The following is a 21,014-nucleotide window of genomic DNA, read 5'->3' as shown; positions in this document are numbered from 1 at the left end:
AGATGGCCATGAGTCCATTCTTAATGGTGAATAACAGATGGCCACGAGTCCATTCTTAATGGTGAATAACAGATGGCCATGAGTCCATTCTTTAATTAATGGTGACAAACAGATGGCCATGAGTCCATTCTTAATGGTGAAAAACAGATGGCCATGAGTCCATTCTTAATGGTGAAAAACAGATGGCCATGAGTCCATTCTTAATGGTGAATAACAGATGGCCATGAGTCCATTCTTAATGGTGAATAACAGATGGCCACGAGTCCATTCTTTAATTAATGGTGACAAACAGATGGCCATGAGTCCATTCTTAATGGTGAATAACAGATGGCCATGAGTCCATTCTTAATGTTGAAAAACAGATGGCCATGAGTCCATTCTTAATGGTGAATAACAGATGGCAATGAGTCCATTCTTTAATTAATGGTGACAAACAGATGGCCATGAGTCCATTCTTAATGGTGAAAAACAGATGGCCATGAGTCCATTCTTAATGGTGAAAAACAGATGGCCATGAGTCCATTCTTAATGGTGAAAAACAGATGGCCATGAGTCCATTCTTAATGGTGAAAAACAGATGGCCATGAGTCCATTCTTAATGGTGAAAAACAGATGGCCATGAGTCCATTCTTAATGGTGAATAACAGATGGCCATGAGTCCATTCTTAATGGTGAAAAACAGATGGCCATGAGTCCATTCTTAATGGTGAAAAACAGATGGCCATGAGTCCATTCTTAATGGTGAATAACAGATGGCCATGAGTCCATTCTTTAATTAATGGTGACAAACAGATGGCCATGAGTCCATTCTTAATGGTGAATAACAGATGGCCATGAGTCCATTCTTAATGGTGAATAACAGATGGCCATGAGTCCATTCTTTAATTAATGGTAACAAACAGATGGCCATGAGTCCATTCTTAATGGTGAATAACAGATGGCCACGAGTCCATTGTTAATGGTGAAAAACAGATGGCCATGAGTCCATTCTTAATGGTGAATAACAGATGGCCATGAGTCCATTCTTAATGGTGAATAACAGATGGCCATGAGTCCATTCTTTAATTAATGGTGACAAACAGATGGCCATGAGTCCATTCTTAATGGTGAAAAAACAGATGGCCATGAGTCCATTCTTAATGGTGAAAAACAGATGGCCATGAGTCCATTCTTAATGGTGAAAAACAGATGGCCATGAGGACCTTTATCCTTCTTCCATTTCCAGAAGGTATCAGATAATTCTGCTTTCATTTTATTCCATATACTGGGAGTCCTATGAACCCTGTTATTCCATATACTGGGAGTCCTATGAACCCTGTTATTCCATATACTGGGAGTCCTATGAACCCTGTTATTCCATATACTGGGAGTCCTATGAACCCTGTTATTCCATATACTGGGAGTCCTAAGAACCCTGTTATTCCATATATTGGGAGGCCTAAGAACTCTGTTATTCCATATACTGGGAGTCCTATGAACCCTGTTATTCCATATACTGGGAGTCCTATGAACCCTGTTATTCCATATATTGGGAGTCATATGAACCCTGTTATTCCATATACTGGGAGTCCTATGAACCCTGTTATTCCATATACTGGGAGTCCTATGAACCCTGTTATTCCATATACTGAGAGTCCTATGAACCCTGTTATTCCATATACTGGGAGTCATATGAACCCTGTTATTCCATATACTGGGAGTCATATGAACCCTGTTATTCCATATACTGGGAGTCCTATGAACCCTGTTATTCCATATACTGGGAGTCATATGAACCCTGTTATTCCATATACTGGGAGTCCTATGAACCCCGTTATTCCATATACTGGGAGTCCTATGAACCCTGTTATTCCATATACTGGGAGTCATATGAACCCTGTTATTCCATATACTGGGAGTCCTATGAACCCCGTTATTCCATATACTGGGAGTCCTATGAACCCTGTTATTCCATATACTGGGAGTCATATGAACCCTGTTATTCCATATACTGGGAGTCATATGAACCCTGTTATTCCATATACTGGGAGTCCTATGAACCCTGTTATTCCATATACTGGGAGTCCTATGAACCCTGTTATTCCATATACTGGGAGTCATATGAACCCTGTTATTCCATATACTGGGAGTCATATGAACCCTGTTATTCCATATACTGGGAGTCATATGAACCCTGTTATTCCATATACTGGGAGTCCTATGAACCCCGTTATTCCATATACTGGGAGTCCTATGAACCCTGTTATTCCATATACTGGGAGTCCAATGAACCCTGTTATTCCATATACTGGGAGTCCTATGAAGCCTTTGCATATTCATATATTGCAGGTGAACAGTTGTCTGGCCTCGAGCACAGCCTTTGTCCAAGGTGATTTCTGGGCCTCTCCCCAGCTTCCCCTAATCAGAGCACTTAACGTTCAACATTGTAATGTTTAACAGCATAATATGAAGAGATACATTGTTTAAGTCTTTCAGCAGGAGATTGTCCACTGGGGTTTTTGTATTGGGTTTATGTGGTTCTGGGGTTTCTGTATTGGGTCATGTGGTTCTGGGGTTTCTGTATTGGGTTTATGTGGTTCTGGGGTTTTTGTATTGGGTTTATGTGGTTCTGGGGTTTTTGTATTGGGTTTATGTGGTTCTGGGGTTTCTGTATTGGGTTTATGTGGTTCTGGGGTTTCTGTATTGGGTTTATGTGGTTCTGGGGTTTCTGTATTGGGTTTCTGTGGTTCTGGGGTTTTTGTATTGGGTTTATGTGGTTCTGGGGTTTTTGTATTGGGTTTATGTGGTTCTGGGGTTTCTGTATTGGGTTTATGTGGTTCTGGGGTTTCTGTATTGGGTTTATGTGGTTCTGGGGTTTTTGTATTGGGTTTATGTGGTTCTGGGGTTTCTGTATTGGGTTTATGTGGTTCTGGGGTTTCTGTATTGGGTTTCTGTGGTTCTGGGGTTTTGTATTGGGTTTGTGTGGTTCTGGGGTTTCTGTATTGGGTTTATGTGGTTCTGGGGTTTCTGTATTGGGTTTATGTGGTTCTGGGGTTTTTGTATTGGGTTTATGTGGTTCTGGGGTTTCTGTATTGGGTTTATGTGGTTCTGGGGTTTCTGTATTGGGTTTATGTGGTTCTGGGGTTTCTGTATTGGGTTTCTGTGGTTCTGGGGTTTTTGTATTGGGTTTATGTGGTTCTGGGGTTTTTGTATTGGGTTTATGTGGTTCTGGGGTTTCTGTATTGGGTTTATGTGGTTCTGGGGTTTCTGTATTGGGTTTATGTGGTTCTGGGGTTTTTGTATTGGGTTTATGTGGTTCTGGGGTTTCTGTATTGGTTTATGTGGTTCTGGGGTTTTTGTATTGGGTTTATGTGGTTCTGGGGTTTTTGTATTGGGTCATGTGGTTCTGGGGTTTTTGTATTGGGTCATGTGGTTCTGGGGTTTCTGTATTGGGTTTATGTGGTTCTGGGGTTTCTGTATTGGGTTTATGTGGTTCTGGGGTTTCTGTATTGGGTCATGTGGTTCTGGGGTTTCTGTATTGGGTTTATGTGGTTCTGGGGTTTCTGTATTGGGTTTATGTGGTTCTGGGGTTTCTGTATTGGGTCATGTGGTTCTGGGGTTTCTGTATTGGGTTTATGTGGTTCTGGGGTTTCTGTATTGGGTTTATGTGGTTCTGGGGTTTTTGTATTGGGTCATGTGGTTCTGGGGTTTTTGCATTGGGTTTATGTGGTTCTGGGGTTTCTGTATTGGGTTTATGTGGTTCTGGGGTTTCTGTATTGGGTTTATGTGGTTCTGGGGTTTCTGTATTGGGTTTATGTGGTTCTGGGGTTTCTGTATTGGGTTTATGTGGTTCTGGGGTTTCTGTATTGGGTTTATGTGGTTCTGGGGTTTTTGTATTGGGTTTATGTGGTTCTGGGGTTTCTGTATTGGGTTTATGTGGTTCTGGGGTTTTTGTATTGGGTCATGTGGTTCTGGGGTTTCTGTATTGGGTTTATGTGGTTCTGGGGTTTTTGTATTGGGTTTATGTGGTTCTGGGGTTTCTGTATTGGGTTTATGTGGTTCTGGGGTTTCTGTATTGGGTTTATGTGGTTCTGGGGTTTCTGTATTGGGTTTATGTGGTTCTGGGGTTTTTGTATTGGGTTTATGTGGTTCTGGGGTTTCTGTATTGGGTTTATGTGGTTCTGGGGTTTTTGTATTGGGTTTATGTGGTTCTGGGGTTTTTGTATTGGGTCATGTGGTTCTGGGGTTTTTGTATTGGGTTTATGTGGTTCTGGGGTTTTTGTATTGGGTTTATGTGGTTCTGGGGTTTTTGTATTGGGTTTATGTGGTTCTGGGGTTTTTGTATTGGGTTTATGTGGTTCTGGGGTTTCTGTATTGGGTTTATGTGGTTCTGGGGTTTCTGTATTGGGTTTATGTGGTTCTGGGGTTTCTGTATTGGGTTTATGTGGTTCTGGGTTTTTGTATTGGTTATGTGGTTCTGGGGTTTTTGTATTGGGTTTATGTGGTTCTGGGGTTTTTGTATTGGGTTTATGTGGTTCTGGGGTTTCTGTATTGGGTCATGTGGTTCTGGGGTTTTTGTATTGGGTCATGTGGTTCTGGGGTTTCTGTATTGGGTCATGTGGTTCTGGGGTTTTTGTATTGGGTCATGTGGTTCTGGGGTTTTTGTATTGGGTCATGTGGTTCTGGGGTTTCTGTATTGGGTCATGTGGTTCTGGGGTTTTTGTATTGGGTCATGTGGTTCTGGGGTTTTTGTATTGGGTCATGTGGTTCTGGGGTTTCTGTATTGGGTCATGTGGTTCTGGGGTTTTGTATTGGGTTTATGTGGTTCTGGGGTTTCTGTATTGGGTTTATGTGGTTCTGGGGTTTTAGTATTGGGTCATGTGGTTCTGGGGTTTCTGTATTGGGTTTATGTGGTTCTGGGGTTTCTGTATTGGGTCATGTGGTTCTGGGGTTTTGTATTGGGTTTATGTGGTTCTGGGGTTTCTGTATTGGGTTTATGTGGTTCTGGGGTTTCTGTATTGGGTCATGTGGTTCTGGGGTTTCTGTATTGGGTTTATGTGGTTCTGGGGTTTTTGTATTGGTTATGTGGTTCTGGGGTTTCTGTATTGGGTTTATGTGGTTCTGGGGTTTTTGTATTGGGTTTATGTGGTTCTGGGGTTTTTGTATTGGGTTTATGTGGTTCTGGGGTTTCTGTATTGGGTTTATGTGGTTCTGGGGTTTCTGTATTGGGTTTATGTGGTTCTGGGGTTTTTGTATTGGTTATGTGGTTCTGGGGTTTTTGCTCACCGCTCTTTGGTCTTGGCCATAGTGGAGTTTGGAGTGTGACTGTTTGAGGTTGTGGACAGGTGTCTTTTATACTGATAACAAGTTCAAACAGGTGCCATTAATACAGGTAACGAGTGGAGGACAGAGGAGCCTCTTAAAGAAGATGTTACAGGTCTGTGAGAGCCAGAAATCTTGCTTGTTTGTAGGTGACCAAATACTTATTTTCCACCATAATTTGCAAATAAATTCATAAAAAATCCTACAATGTGATTTTCTGGATTTTTTTTCTCATTTTGTCTGTCATAGTGTAAGTGTACCTATGATGATAATTACAGGCCTCTCTCATCTTTTTAAGTGGGAGAACTTGCACAATTGGTGTCAGACTAAATACTTTTTTGCCCCACTGTATATAAATGCGACCAGGATACAGATCATTTTGATCAGATGAATTCTACCCAACCGTGATAATGGCAGGTCCATCCATCTGTCTAGGTCTTCCTTAACTGCCCTCGGTACAGGTACAAAGCTGCTGTTGGACAGGTTGAAGTTCTTAAAATGTTTTTACACCAAGGTACACACAAAAAAAAAAAAAATGTCCAATTGAACGTGAAGTCATTCGAACTGTTGTTGTCACTCAAGCTCCCTAGAGGGCATAGCCTCTGACTTATTCAAATGCATTTTGTAACCCAAAATTACATTTTGATTAGGCATGGGTCCCCATATCCTCAAAAGGTTACACAGCTGCACCACCGAGAGCATCCGGAGTGGTTGCATCACCGCCTGGTATGGTAACCGCTCAGCATCCGACCGTAAGGCACTACAGAGGGGAGTGCGTACAGCCCAGTACATCACTGGGGCCAAGCTTCCTGGCATCCAGGACCACTATACCAGGCGGTGTCAGAGGGAAGCCCAAAAAATTGTCAGAGACTCCAATCACCCAAGTCATAGACTGTTCTCTCTGCTACCACACAGCAAGCAGTACCGGAGCGCCAAGTCTAGGTCCAAGTCTCCTGAACATCTTCTACCCCCAAGACATAAGACTGCTGAGCAATTAATCAAATGGCCACCGGACTATTTACATTGACCGTTAACATTAACATTTCACGGTAAAGTCTACGCTTGTTGTATTCAGCATTTCACGGTAAAGTTAGCATTTCACAGTAAAGTTAACATTTCACGGTAAAGTCGACACTTGTTGTATTCGGCGCATGTGACCAAAAAAGTTTTGATTTGATAAAAAGAGCTAAACCAATAACAATGGGAATAGTTAAATTAATAGTTAAAGATCATCTGCATATAGAGACATAATGTGGGTTTGTTTTCCAATCTGACACTTGGCAGACCTTCCTGGGTACGTATAGCCTCTGGCAGGGGCTCTAATACCAAGGCATGATAGACCTTCCTGGGTACGTATAGCCTCTGGCAGGGGCTCTAATACCAAGGCATGATAGACTGGCTGATAGACTGTTTGTCAGACCTTCCTGGGTGCGTATAGCCTCTGGCAGGGGCTCTAATACCAAGGCATGATAGACTGGCTGATAGACCTTCCTGGGTACGTATAGCCTCTGGCAGGGGCTCTAATACCAAGGCATGATAGACTGGCTGATAGACCTTCCTGGGTACGTATAGCCTCTGGCAGGGGCTCTAATACCAAGGCATGATAGACTGGCTGATAGACCTTCCTGGGTACGTATAGCCTCTGGCAGGGGCTCTAATACCAAGGCATGATAGACTGGCTGATAGACCTTCCTGGGTACGTATAGCCTCTGGCAGGGGCTCTAATACCAAGGCATGATAGACTGGCTGATAGACCTTCCTGGGTACGTATAGCCTCTGGCAGGGGCTCTAATACCAAGGCATGATAGACTGGCTGATAGACCTTCCTGGGTACGTATAGCCTCTGGCAGGGGCTCTAATACCAAGGCATGATAGACTGGCTGATAGACTGTTTGTCAGACCTTCCTGGGTACGTATAGCCTCTGGCAGGGGCTCTAATACCAAGGCATGATAGACTGGCTGTTAGACCTTCCTGGGTACATATAGCCTCTGGCAGGGGCTCTAATACCAAGGCATGATAGACTGTTTGACAGACAGACTGATAGACTGACTGACAGACTGTTTGACAGACAGACAGGTCAGATAGGACAGATGAAGGCTGATAGACTGACTGACTGATAGACTGACTGACTGATAGACTGACTGACTGATAGACTGACAGACTGACTGACAGACTGACAGACTGACTGACAGACTGACAGACTGACTGACTGACTGACTGACAGACTGACTGACTGACTGACTGACAGACTGACTGACAGACTGACTGACAGACTGACTGACAGACTGACTGATAGACTGACTGATAGACTGACTGATAGACTGACTGATAGACTGACTGATAGACTGACTGATAGACTGACTGATAGACAGAGACTGATAGACAGAGACTGATAGACTGATAGACAGAGACTGATAGACTGATAGACAGAGACTGATAGACAGAGACTGATAGACAGAGACTGATTGACAGACTGGCCAGGTACTCACTCTGTGTTGTCCCCATGGGAGATAGGGCTACCGGGGACAACAACCCCACCTGTCCTAACTGCCCGCCCAGCTGTAACCCCTGCCCCAGCTCCACAGAGTGCTTCCTACTCAGTGACTGGGGCTTGGCTGAGCCGGGGCCTGTTCCTGGGGGAGGCGTAGGACACTTAAGGAGACCACTGGTAGCCTGGGCTGAACTATACAGGTTACCTGGAGAGAGAGATATGGAGAGAGGAGGAGGTGGGGTGGAGGAGGGGAGGGAGAGAGAGAGGAAGCAGGGTGAGAGAGGGGGAGAGGAAGGGGGAGAGGTGAGAGAGAGGGGGAGAACAGGAGTTAGCACCAATCAGATGTGAGATCGGGAACAACAACTTTGTGGAATGAGATGCAGCCCCAGATCTCCAGGCTGGTTAGAGAGGGGGTTACCCGTGGAGCTGCTGCCCGACGCGGAGGGTAGTTTGATAGGGGGAGGCCGGTGCTTCACCCCCTTCCCCAACACACCCGACGACTGAACCAAGGCTGATAGGCCATCCGCCTGGGGACACACAACGGGCATTAGGTGAATCAACAACATCAACCAGCTCCGTCTCTCTGCTTGGTGAGAGCCGGTTCTATAGTGTGTCATGACTCTCCTTGTGAGGATCAGGTTTCAGTGAATCAGCTCTACAGAGATCTCTCTCTCCCTCACCCTGCTTCCTCTCTCTCTCCATCCCTCCCGCGGGGGAGAGAGAGAGAGGCAGCAGACGATTCCTTTTCGGGGGCCTAATTTGAGTGATCGGAAAGTCTGTGTTCCTTATGATGAGTTTACCGCCAAAAACGACAACATCAAAACAATGGACACCGGGACAATATATTTCATCCTCCAAATGTTGATAATGATGAGAGATGGGAACGTGGAAAATGAATGTCTATTTTGTGATGTCATTAAAAGTTGCATGAAGACATTGTAACGAAAACATGGTAACTTCAAGAGTTTTCATACGGTGTATATCATGTTTACATACTTTACGTTGCGTGGAAAATATCCAGGATAAAATAGAATGTTTTTGTTGTTGTTGTGGTGACGATAGGATTGTGATTTTAGTTCTCTAAACGAGATCATAGTAAATTGTGATACCTTGCCTCGTAACTAGCCACGCCCCCAGGGAACCCAGAGAGCGTGTCAGCAAGACGTAAACACACCCCCTTTCTACCCGAGGGTATAAAGCACTTGGGTTAAGAGTGAACGTATCAGACTAGAAGGGCCACAAGCTGCAGCTGAGGTCTACGGTTAGGTCACGACCCTGAAAACGCAACACGAAGACACGAAGAAGACAAAGGAACCTCTTCACAATCAATGCTACCGTTGTATTAGTCCGCTAGGGACTTGTTATCGTATTACATTTCTGACCAATGACCTTATACCTTGTGTGTATCTTGTATTATCGTTTAGCTTGTTAGTAAATAAATAAATAAACAACAACTTGTGTGGTACGGAATGATTAGTAAGTCAACAACGTTCAGAATGAGACTGATGTGAAGAAATGATTAATTGATGACTGATGTGAGGAAATTATTAATTGATGACTGATGTGAAGAAATGATTAATTGATGACTGATGTGAGGAAATGATTAATTGATGACTGATGTGAAGAAATGATTAATTGATGACTGATGTGAGGAAATTATTAATTGATGACTGATGTGAAGAAATTATTAATTGATGACTGATGTGAGGAAATGATTAATTGATGACTGATGTGAGGAAATGATTAATTGATGACTGATGTGAGGAAATGATTAATTGATGACTGATGTGAGGAAATGATTAATTGATGACTGATGTGAGGAAATGATTAATTGATGACTGATGTGAGGAAATGATTAATTGATGACTGATGTGAGGAAATGATTAATTGATGACTGATGTGAAGAAATTATTATTTGATGACTGATGTGAAGAAATTATTATTTGATGACTGATGTGAGGAAATGATTAATTGATGACTGATATGAAGAAATTATTAATTGATGACTGATATGTCTACATAGTTAATTCGGGAAACAAACTTTTCCCGTGGTGCCCCAAATTCCTAATGAGTTAATTGTTCCATAAATAACAGTCATCACATTAATGATAGTCACGACAAGTGTGTGTGTTGTGGTACGTGTACCTCTGTCTCTCTGCTGGGTGAGAGCCGGTTCCGTCCCACGAATCCTGAGTTATGAGACATCTTCACCTGGCACTTCACGTCTGACTCATACACACCCTTATACTGGGACAGGAACCTAGAAACACACACACACATCACGTCTGACTCATAGACACCCTTATACTGGGACAGGAACCTCGGAACCCCTTTTGTCAACCGCCTACAACACAGTCAACCGCCTACAACACAGTCAACCGCCTACAACACAGTCAACAGCCTACAACACAGTCAACAGCCTACAACACAGTCAACAGCCTACAACACAGTCAACAGCCTACAACACAGTCAACCACCTACAACATCGTCAACAACAGTCAACCGCCTACAACACAGTCAACCGCCTACAACACAGTCAACAGCCTACAACACAGTCAACCGCCTACAACACAGTCAACTGCCTACAACACAGTCAACAGCCTACAACACAGTCATCCGCCTACAACATAGTCAACAGTCAGCAACACAGTCAACCGCCTACAACACAGTCAACAGCCTACAACACTGTCAACAACGTCAACACCAGTCAACCGCCCAAAACACAGTCAACAGCCTACAACACAGTCAACCGCCTACAACACAGTCAACCGCCTACAACACAGTCAACAGTCAGCAACACAGTCAACAGCCAGCAACACAGTCAACAACAGTCAACAACCTACAACAGTCAACAGCCTACAACAGTCAACAGCCTACAATACAGTCAACAACAGTCAACAGCAGACAACCAGTCAACACAGTCAACCATATGACTGGACAGACACCGATCCAATAACTTACTGAATAAGTGCCTATTGAAAGTTAAATGCGTTGCCTTTTAAGGTATTTTAACGGTCTGTAAATGTCTAGTTGTTTGTAATGTCTACCACCGTCTTTCAACGTAAACTGTGAAGCATTTTGTCTGTAAATGTATTTTTCGACCCCAGGAAGACGAGCCTTTTCCATTGGGATCCTAATCAAATCAAACAGCCGACAGCACAGAACACATGTTCAGAAAGGACAAGCACACAGTCACTGTTGGTCCACTTACCGACTGGCATCTATCTTTGAGCCTATTAGGAAACTGGTGGGGAAAAAGACAAGAAAAAACAGTCTAAGTTCAAATATTCTGTTTCTAGAATGTTACATTAAAATGTCCTCTGCCACGTTGCACCCCCCCCCCCCCCCCCTACTGTCCTAACGATGGGTGTAGGAGCTGAAGATAATTGCCGAACTCCTCAGCCCCCCCCACCCCCCTCCCCTAGACTCCCCCCCCCCCCTTACGATGGGTGTAGGAGCTGAAGATAATTGCCGAACTCCTCAGCCCCCCCTCCCCTAGACCCCCCCCCCCCCCCTTACGATGGGTGTAGGAGCTGAAGATAATTGCCGAACTCCTCAGCCCCCCCCTCCCCTAGACTCCCCCCCCCCCACCCTTCTTACGATGGGTGTAGGAGCTGAAGGTCGCTGCTGTCCTCCTCAACTTTGGGTTGTTTGGCGCAGTAGATCTTTCCGTAGACCAGAGGGTCGCCCACCGACTGGAAGATGGACACCTTGGTCCTCTGGGTCTTACCCCCAACCTCACACTCAAACGTATAGTCATCTATCACTTCCTGTTACAGGGGAAGAGAACAGGTGTGACACAAGGAAGTTAAAAAAAAGAGACACTTTGGTCCTCTGGGTCTTGCCCCCAACCTCACACTCAAACGTATAATCATCTTATCACTTCCTGTTACGTGGGTGTGACACCAGGAAGTGAGGAGAAACCTTGGTCCTCTGGTACCGTTTTTTGATCAAAGCTGACAGGAAACACATCTTCTGTGATAAAATGGGATTTTGCAGCAGCTTGTTGGGATCTTTGAGATGATACCAGTGTTTAATTACTTAGATCTGTAACAGGGGGAAGATAAAGAGTGTGACACCAGGAAGTCTTACCTCTGCAGGCCATACAGTGGGTTGAGATTCCTCCAGCTTCACAGACTTCTCCACCACTGCGTATTTCTCCACCTGGGAACACAGAGAAAGTGTGAGTACAAATATCAAACGGTTCATTTAAGGGTTAAGATTCATTTCAATTGAAGTCAGTCCATTCAAGAAGTAAACTGAAATTCCAATTCAATAATTGAAAAAAAGGGGGAATCTATTCACAAATGACTTCTGAATAAACTGAAAAAGAAGAAGGTATTTTATGTCAAAAGTTTTTAAATTCAAATCACTTCCTGAATTGACTGAGTTCAATTGGTATTGACCCCAACCCTGGTCCATATCTTAGAGTACCAGTCACTGACTGACAGACAGGTTGGCGTGTTTGACAAGGAGAGAGAGAGAGAGAGTGTGACTTACATCAATCTCCTTGGGGACAGTCAGCTGGCAGTTGCTCTGCTTCCACATGTCCACACACTGTAAATGAGGGAGAGAGAGCAGTCTGTTAGTGTGGTCTATCTAGAGGTGGTCATTCTAGAGGTGGTCTATCTAGAGGTGGTCTATCTAGAGGTGGTAGTGTGGTCATTCTAGAGGTGGTCTATCTAGAGGCGGTCTATCTAGAGGTGGTCTATCTAGAGGTGGTAGTGTGGTCATTCTAGAGGTGGTCTATCTAGAGGTGGTAGTGTGGTCATTCTAGAGGTGGTCTATCTAGAGGTGGTAGAGGTGGTCTATCTAGAGGTGGTAGAGGTGGTAGTGTGGTCTATCTAGAGGTGGTCTATCTAGAGGCGGTCTATCTAGAGGTGGTAGTGTGGTCTTTCTAGAGGTGGTCTATCTAGAGGCGGTCTATCTAGAGGTGGTAGTGTGGTCTATCTAGAGGTGGTCTATCTAGAGGTGGTAGAGTGGTCTATCTAGAGGTGGTCTATCTAGAGGTGGTCTATCTAGAGGTGGTAGAGTGGTCATTCTAGAGGTGGTCTATCTAGAGGTGGTAGAGGTTGTCTATCTAGAGGTGGTAGAGGTGGTAGTGTGGTCTATCTAGAGGTGGTCTATCTAGAGGCGGTCTATCTAGAGGTGGTAGTGTGGTCATTCTAGAGGTGGTCTATTTAGAGGTGGTCTATCTAGAGGTGGTCTATCTAAAGGTGGTCTATCTAGAGGTGGTCTATCTAAAGGTGGTCTATCTAAAGGTGGCAGTGTGGTCATTCTAGAGGTGGTCTATCTAGAGGCGGTCTATCTAGAGGTGGTAGTGTGGTCTATCTAGAGGTGGTCTATCTAGAGGTGGTCTATCTAGAGGTGGTCTATCTACAGGTGGTCTATCTAGCGGTGGTCTATCTACAGGTGGTCTATCTAGAGGTGGTCTATCTAGAGGTGGTAGTGTGGTCTATCTACAGGTGGTCTATCTACAGGTGGTCTATCTACAGGTGGTCTATCTAGAGGTGGTCTATCTAGCGGTGGTCTATCTACAGGTGGTCTATCTACAGGTGGCAGTGTACAGAGTGTAATGTGATCTCACGTTTCCGGCCTTGGAGATCTTCAGGTCTATCGAGGGGGCCGGCTTCCTCTCCTTCCTCCTCTGCAGATAGTCATAGAGACGCAGCTGGGGGGGCATGGGCAGGTAGGACAGCTCCTGCTGACGGTTCAACGCCGCCCGAGAGTGACGCTTAAAACAACTATGGAGAGAGGAGAAACAGGTGTGTATCATAGCGTGTTTTTAGGTATCTCTCTGTGTGTTTTTAGGTCTCTCTGTGTGTTTTTAGGTCTCTCTCTGTGTGTTTTTAGGTCTCTCTCTGTGTGTTTTTAGGTATCTCTCTGTGTGTTTTTAGGTATCTCTCTGTGTGTTTTTAGGTATCTCTCTGTGTGTTTTTAGGTATCTCTCTGTGTGTTTTTAGGTCTCTCTCTGTGTGTTTTTAGGTCTCTCTCTGTGTGTTTTTAGGTCTCTCTCTGTGTGTTTTTAGGTCTCTCTCTGTGTGTTTTTAGGTCTGTCTCTGTGTGTTTTTAGGTCTCTGTGTGTTTTTAGGTCTCTCTCTGTGTGTTTTTAGGTATCTCTGTGTGTTTTTAGGTATCTCTCTGTGTTTTTAGGTATCTCTCTGTGTTTTTAGGTATCTCTCTGTGTGTTTTTAGGTATCTCTGTGTGTTTTTAGGTATCTCTGTGTGTTTTTAGGTATCTCTGTGTGTTTTTAGGTATCTCTGTGTGTTTTTAGGTATCTCTCTGTGTGTTTTTAGGTATCTCTATGTGTGTTTTTAGGTATCTCTGTGTGTTTGCGGGTCTCTCTCTGTGTGTTTGCGGGTCTCTGTGTGTTTGCGGGTCTCTCTCTGTGTGTTTGCGGGTCTCTCTCTGTGTGTTTGAGAGACGCGGGTCTCTCTCTGTGTGTTTGCGGGTCTCTCTCTGTGTGTTTGCGGGTCTCTCTCTGTGTGTTTGCGGGTCTCTCTCTGTGTGTGTTTGCGAGTCACTCTGTGTGTGTGTGTGTCTGCAGGTCTCTCTCTCTGTCTGCAGGTCTCTCTCTGTGTGTTTGCAGGTCTCTCTCTGTGTGTCTGCAGGTCTCTCTCTGTGTGTCTGCAGGTCTCTCTCTGTGTGTCTGCAGGTCTCGCTCTGTGTGTTTGCAGGTCTCTCTCTGTGTGTTTGCAGGTCTCTCTCTCTGTGTGTTTGCAGGTCTCTCTCTGTGTGTGTCTGCAGGTCTCTCTCTGTGTGTCTGCAGGTCTCTCTCTGTGTGTTTGCAGGTCTCTCTCTCTGTGTGTTTGCAGGTCTCTCTCTGTGTGTGTCTGCAGGTCTCTCTCTGTGTGTCTGCAGGTCTCTCTCTGTGTGTTTGCAGGTCTCTCTCTGTGTCTGCAGGTCTCTCTCTGTGTGTGCAGGTCTCTGTGTCTGCAGGTCTCTCTCTGTGTCTGCAGGTCTCTCTCGGTGTCTCTCTGTGTGTCTCTCTGTGTGTACCGTTTCATAGAGTGAGTGTTCATCTTCTGCTTGTTATAGAGCAGGTGGTTGGCTGTACAGGTGACAGAGATAGATGGATCCAGACACAGAGGATCAGCTGTGGCCAGCAGTAACTGGCTCTCCAACTGGAACTTATCATCCTGGAGGGGAGAGAGGAGAGAGGAGAGAGGAGAGGGGAGCGAGGGGAGGAGATCGATGAAGAGGGGAGAGGCAGGTGATAAGGGAAGATGAAAGGAGGAGAGGAATGAGAACAGTATTACCATCTTGATGGTGTGATCAGGTCTGTTTGACCTCGGCAACTCACCTGAGTCCATTTGTGGTGGTCACTGGTCATGGCATGGACGTCACAGATCAGTGTCTGGGGAGGTCAAAGGTCAGAATATAGTATCAACGGTGTAAGGATCGATCATTCTGATTACATATGACCACCGCCACCCTAACATAGAAACCAACTATCTCCCCTCATGGTTCTCACCTACATGGTGTCTGTTCTACCTCTTTTATGTCTATGGTTCCAGAACGCAGTGCTAGTTCCTACCTGCATGGTGTCTGTTCTACCTCTTCTATATCTATGGCTCCAGAACACAGTGCTAGTTCCTAACTGCATGGTGTCTGCTCTATCTCTTCTATTTCTATGGTTTCAGAACGCAGTGCTAGTTCCTACCTGCATGGTGTCTGCTCTACCTCTTCTATTTCTATGGTTCTAGAACGCAGTGCTAGTTCCTACCTGCATGGTGTCTGCTCTACCTCTTCTATTTCTATGGTTCTAGAACGCAGTGCTAGTTCCTACCTGCATGGTGTCTGCTCTACCTCTTCTATGGTTCTAGAACGCAGTGCTAGTTCCTACCTGCATGGTGTCTGCTCTACCTCTTCTATGGTTCTAGAACGCAGTGCTAGTTCCTACCTGCATGGTGTCTGCTCTACCTCTTCTATGGTTCTAGAACGCAGTGCTAGTTCCTACCTGCATGGTGTCTGCTCTACCTCTTCTATTTCTATGGTTCTAGAACACAGTGCTAGTTCCTACCTGCATGGTGTCTGCTCTACCTCTTCTATTTCTATGGTTCTAGAACGCAGTGCTAGTTCCTACCTGCATGGTGGGCCGTAGCAGGACGTGTCTGCTCTGGAAGGAGGGCATCTTAGTGTTGCCAGACTGTCTGTAGTCTCGGACCTCAGCTACCACACAGCCACAGTGGAAGATGTTCACCTGGACAAGGAGTCAGAGAGGGGACAAGGAGTCAGAGAGGAGACAAGGAGTCAGAGAGGAGACAAGGAGCCAGAGAGGGGACAAGGAGTCAGAGAGGGGACAAGGAGTCAGAGAGGGGACAAGGAGCCAGAGGGGGGACAAGGAGCCAGAGGGGGGACAAGGAGCCAGAGGGGGGACAAGGAGCCAGAGGGGAGACAAGGAGCCAGAGAGGGGACAAGGAGCCAGAGGGGGGACAAGGAGCCAGAGGGGGGACAAGGAGCCAGAGGGGAGACAAGGAGTCAGAGGGGAGACAAGGAGACAGAGGGTTAGAGGGAACACACACACCTGGGACTTCTCTAAGAGATCCACCAGGATAGGAGGAAGCTCCTCAGCATCCAGGTACTCCAACAGCTGGCCTTCCTCATACGGCAGACGGATCGTCTCAGAGTCTACAGAGAGAGGGGGGAAGAGGGGGGAGGGAGGAAAGAGAGAGATGGCGGAGAGAGAGGGAGATGGGGGAGAGAGAGAGAGATGGGGGAGAGAGAGAGAGACTGTCATCATTAGGCAGTTGAATAGTCTATCAAACAAAGTGACACTGTTACTACTACAGCCCTGTAGAAACACCCTGTTACTACTACAGCCCTGTAGAAACACACTGTTACTACTACAGCCCTGTAGAAACACACTGTTACTACTACAGCCCTGTAGAAACACCCTGTTACTACTACAGCCCTGTAGAAACACACTGTTACTACTACAGCCCTGTAGAAACACCCCGTTACTACTACAGCCCTGTAGAAACACCCTGTTACTACTACAGCCCTGTAGAAACACACTGTTACTACTACAGCCCTGTAGAAACACACTGTTACTACTACAGCCCTGTAGAAACACCCTGTTACTACTACAGCCCTGTAGAAACACACTGTTACTACTACAGCCCTGTAGAAACACCCCGTTACTACTACAGCCCTGTAGAAACACCCTGTTACTACTACAGCCCTGTAGAAACACCCTGTTACTACTACAGCCCTGTAGAAACACCCTGTTACTACTACAGCCCTGTAGAAACACACTGTTACTACTACAGCCCTGTAGAAACACCCTGTTACTACTACAGCCCTGTAGAAACACCCTGTTACTACTACAGCCCTGTAGAAACACCCTGTTACTACTACAGCCCTGTAGAAACACACTGTTACTACTACAGCCCCGTAGAAACACCCTGTTACTACTACAGCCCTGTAGAAACACACTGTTACTACTACAGCCCTGTAGAAACACACTGTTACTACTACAGCCCTGTAGAAACACCCTGTTACTACTACAGCCCTGTAGAAACACCCTGTTACTACTACAGCCCTGTAGAAACACCCTGTTACTACTACAGCCCTGTAGAAACACACTGTTACTACTACAGCCCTGTAGAAACACCCTGTTACTACTACAGCCCTGTAGAAACACCCTGTTACTACTACAGCCCTGTAGAAACACCCTGTTACTACTACAGCCCTGTAGAAACACCCTGTTACTACTACAGCCCTGTAGAAACACCCTGTTACTACTACAGCCCTGTAGAAACACCCTGTTACTACTACAGCTCATCTGCATGAACGTGTCTTAGGCATGCTGCAAGGAGGCATGAGGACTGCAGATGTCGCCAGGGCAATAAATTGCAATGTCCGTACTATGAGACGCCTATGACAGCGCTACAGGGAGACAGGACGGACAGCTGATAGTCCTCGCAGTGGCACAGGATCGGTACAACGCCTGCACAGGATCGGTACATCCGAACATCACACCTGCGGGACAGGTACAGGATGGCAACAACAACTGCCCGAGTTACACCAGGAACACACAATCCCTCCATCAGTGTTCAGACTGTCCGCAATAGGCTGAGAGAGGCTGGACTGAGGGCTTGTTGGCCTGTAGGCCTGTTGTTAAGGCAGGTCCTCACCAGACATCACCGGCAACAAAGTCGCCTATGGGCACAAACCCACCGTCACTGGACCAGACAGGACTGGCAAAAAGTGCTCTTCACTGACAAGTCGTGGTTTTGTCTCACCAGGGGTGATGGTCGGATTCTGCGTTTTATCATCAAAGGAATGAGCGTTACACCGAGGCCTGTACTCTGGAGCGGGATCGATTTGGAGATGGTGTGTCACAGCATCATCGGACTGAGCTTGTTGTCATTGCAGGCAATCTCAATGCTGTGCGTTACAGGGAAGACATCCTCCTCCCTCATGTGGTACCCTTCCTGCAGGCTCATCCTGACATGACCCTCCAGCGTGACAATGCGGCCAGCCATACTGAAAGACAGGAATGTCAGTGTTCTGCCATGGCCAGCGAAGAGCCCGGATCTCAATCCCATGAGCACGTCTGGGACCTGTTGGATCGGAGGGTGAGGGCTAGGGCCATTCCCCCCAGAAATGTCCGGGAACTTGCAGGTGCCTTGGTGGAAGAGTGGGGTAACATCTCACAGCAAGAACTGGCAAATCTGGTGCAGTCCATGAGGAGATGCACTGCAGTACTTAATGCAGCTGGTGGCCACACCAGAAACTGACTGTTACTTTTGATTTTGACCCCCCCTTTGATCAGGAAAACATTATTCCATTTCTGTTAGTCACATGTCTGTGGAACTTGTTCAGTTTATGCCTCAGTTGTTGAATCTTGTTTTGTTCATACAAATATTTACACATGTTAAGTTTGCTGAAAAATAAACGCAGTTGACAGTGAGAAGACGTTTCTTTTTTTGGCTGAGTTTACAATACTAGCTACATAGCAGTGATTTATGCAGGACAGAGTTTACCTTGGGCCTCTTGGGGTTTTTAAGACAAGTATCTTTGCTACATGTTGCATGACAAATAACTTAATTGTGAATATTTGATAAATTGATAGAGTGATTGATCGATAGGGCTCTCACCAGATCCATTCTTGCCGCGGAGCATGAGGGAGTATCCCTGGTTGCCAGGGTAGAGGTTGACGACCAGACTCGACACTGACTCTTGACACATTAGCTTCTCCAGCAGGTTCACATTCCTACGCAGCTTCTACACATAACAGGAAATCATTAATAACAATAAATGGTATTGGTTTACAAATAATGAATACATTCACATTCCTACATAGCTTTTGATGTGAACTTGTCCAATAAGAACCCTGGCTTTCGTTTTCTGTTACAAAACATGTTTTTGCTACGTTGTGCCCTAATGAACACAAGCTACAGGTCAATGGGTCCAATGATTAGGTCTGTCAAATGCTTTCTACACGACCTACTCTTGACTTCTACCTGGTTACCTTGAGCTCTGGTTCTTTGTCACACTCTTCGATGTAGAGCTCGTATAGTTTCTGGTATAAACTCTTCTTCCCTCCGGATGAGGCTCTCCTCTTCGCTGGCCTTTGACGAGCACTTTCAACAATGTACTGAAGAAGATGAAATGCATCAACGTCAGATGTATATGCATGAACACCTGTAGACACACACACACACTTGAAATCACCTTGTTCATGCAGAATAAATAGACAAAGTCTTACCTCAGCCCGATCCAATGCATATTCCAAAACGTGTTGCTGCAAATAGAACAGTAGTCATCCGTTAGTGTTCGTAGATAGACAAACAGAGTGCTGGATCGACAGATATATAAATCAATGGATAGAGGGATAAACAGATGGATATATATATATTAAGGGATAGGTGGACAGAGGGTTAGTGGAAGGGATGCTTACCATTGTGGTCTGCCAACCGGTATTTGGGTGAGTGATGGTCAGCAGGAGACTTAGCTGTCCTTAGCCCCACACCGTCACCTCCATATAGCGACCATTCAAACCCTGTACACACACACACACACACACACACACACACACACACACACACACACACACACACACACGGCCCAGGTTAAACCTAGTTTACACAGTAAACAACAGCGACAAAACGACAGGCACCGACCGTTTGAGCGGGTTGGTAAGTGTTAAATAATATATAATTATGTTCGTATGGCGATTTCGCAAATAATCAACTTAATGATGCACAATATATATGGCTGTGAAATGTCACCCAGTTTCTATCCATACACTTTTGACGGAACAGCGTTGTTTTTAACGAAACCCAGTTAACTTGATGATAGTTTTATGCTCACAGACAAGCGATTTGTTCACAGCAACAAGCTCGCTGGCTGGCTAGCCGGCTAACGTTAGCATCGCTAGCTTGCTTCTTGGGAAGCTGCCAAAGTTAGCTAGCAATACAACGGCTGAGACACAAACGCATGAAGAAGCTTCAATCTTAAACATTAGAATATGGACTTGCCTTACGAGTTGCATTATTATAGATCGTGACTCCAATGCAAGAAACAAGATATTATTTCAGTGCCTTCATTGAAAAAAAAACTCACAGCAGCAGCCAATTTCTTCCAGTGTGACAACAAAAGCTAAACTTCCGGTTAAGGTAGTGGGCGGAACCCTGGGGATGCTCTCCTGTCTAACGTTTTCATTCAAGGAATAACTTGGATAGATACTTTTATTTTATATTTCAATAAGATTAACATATTGGTTGTTATATTGTGACATTTTATTTATTTAAGCTACACATTGAGAGACAAATGTGCACACGCTGTAGTATAGATGAGGGGCTACGGAGTGGATCGGCATCTCAGTGCTACAGGCGTCACTACAAACCCGGGTTCGATTCCAGGCTGTATCACAACCGGTCGTGATTGAGAGTCCCATAGGGCGGCGCACAATTGGTCCAGCGTTGTCAGGGTTAGGGTTTGGCCGGGGTAGACCGTCATTGTAAATAATAATTTGTTCTTTCTGACTTGCCTAGTTAAGTAAAGGTTAAATAAATAAATAGACCAGTGGTTCACAACCAGGGGTACTAGGACCTTGGCCTATCTACAGGGGAGTAACTGAGAAGACTCATGAGACAATAGGCCAGTGGAGGCTGCTGATGGGAGGACAGCTCATAATAATATCTGGACTGGAGCAAATGGAGTGGTATCAAGCACATGGAAACCATGGAAACCACCATGTCTTTCATGTG

At 45.4% G+C, this 21,014-nt stretch overlaps 1 protein-coding gene across 32 annotated transcripts in view; it reads right to left on the bottom strand.

Annotated features, from left to right (window-relative positions):
• supt20h (SPT20 homolog, SAGA complex component) overlaps positions 1-20,441 on the bottom strand; it is a 42,758-nt gene extending 22,317 nt beyond the window's left edge. For 11 of the 32 annotated variants that reach the window (XM_036967987.2, XM_036967993.2, XM_036967990.2 and 8 more), the window contains exons 1-17: positions 20,283-20,437; positions 19,703-19,804; positions 19,511-19,546; positions 19,274-19,399; positions 18,900-19,026; positions 16,322-16,425; positions 15,881-15,997; positions 15,098-15,151; positions 14,794-14,933; positions 13,381-13,537; positions 12,294-12,350; positions 11,886-11,957; positions 11,394-11,563; positions 11,005-11,037; positions 9,939-10,053; positions 8,212-8,320; positions 7,792-7,998 (exon numbers count right to left, since the gene is read on the bottom strand). In XM_036967987.2, the coding sequence (XP_036823882.2) occupies positions 7,792-7,998; positions 8,212-8,320; positions 9,939-10,053; positions 11,005-11,037; positions 11,394-11,563; positions 11,886-11,957; positions 12,294-12,350; positions 13,381-13,537; positions 14,794-14,933; positions 15,098-15,151; positions 15,881-15,997; positions 16,322-16,425; positions 18,900-19,026; positions 19,274-19,399; positions 19,511-19,546; positions 19,703-19,705 (1,627 nt within the window). In that variant the 5' untranslated portion in view covers positions 19,706-19,804; positions 20,283-20,437. Of the gene's footprint in view, positions 1-7,791; positions 7,999-8,211; positions 8,321-9,938; positions 10,114-11,004; positions 11,038-11,393; positions 11,564-11,885; positions 11,958-12,293; positions 12,351-13,380; positions 13,538-14,793; positions 14,934-15,097; positions 15,152-15,880; positions 15,998-16,321; positions 16,426-18,899; positions 19,027-19,273; positions 19,400-19,510; positions 19,547-19,702; positions 19,805-20,282 lie in introns of all 32 variants that reach the window. The other 21 variants (XM_090226411.1, XM_090226422.1, XM_090226414.1 and 18 more) reach the window with 5 other exon arrangements.
• Between the last annotated feature and the right edge of the window lie 573 nt (positions 20,442-21,014).

The sequence above is a fragment of the Oncorhynchus mykiss genome, chromosome 29 (assembly GCF_057628025.1).
Source record: "Oncorhynchus mykiss isolate SJ-2025 chromosome 29, ASM5762802v1, whole genome shotgun sequence".
In the NCBI taxonomy this organism is placed as follows: domain Eukaryota; kingdom Metazoa; phylum Chordata; class Actinopteri; order Salmoniformes; family Salmonidae; genus Oncorhynchus; species Oncorhynchus mykiss.
The sequence above is the reverse complement of the archived record's forward strand: the minus strand, read 5'-3'. Positions and strand labels throughout refer to the sequence as shown.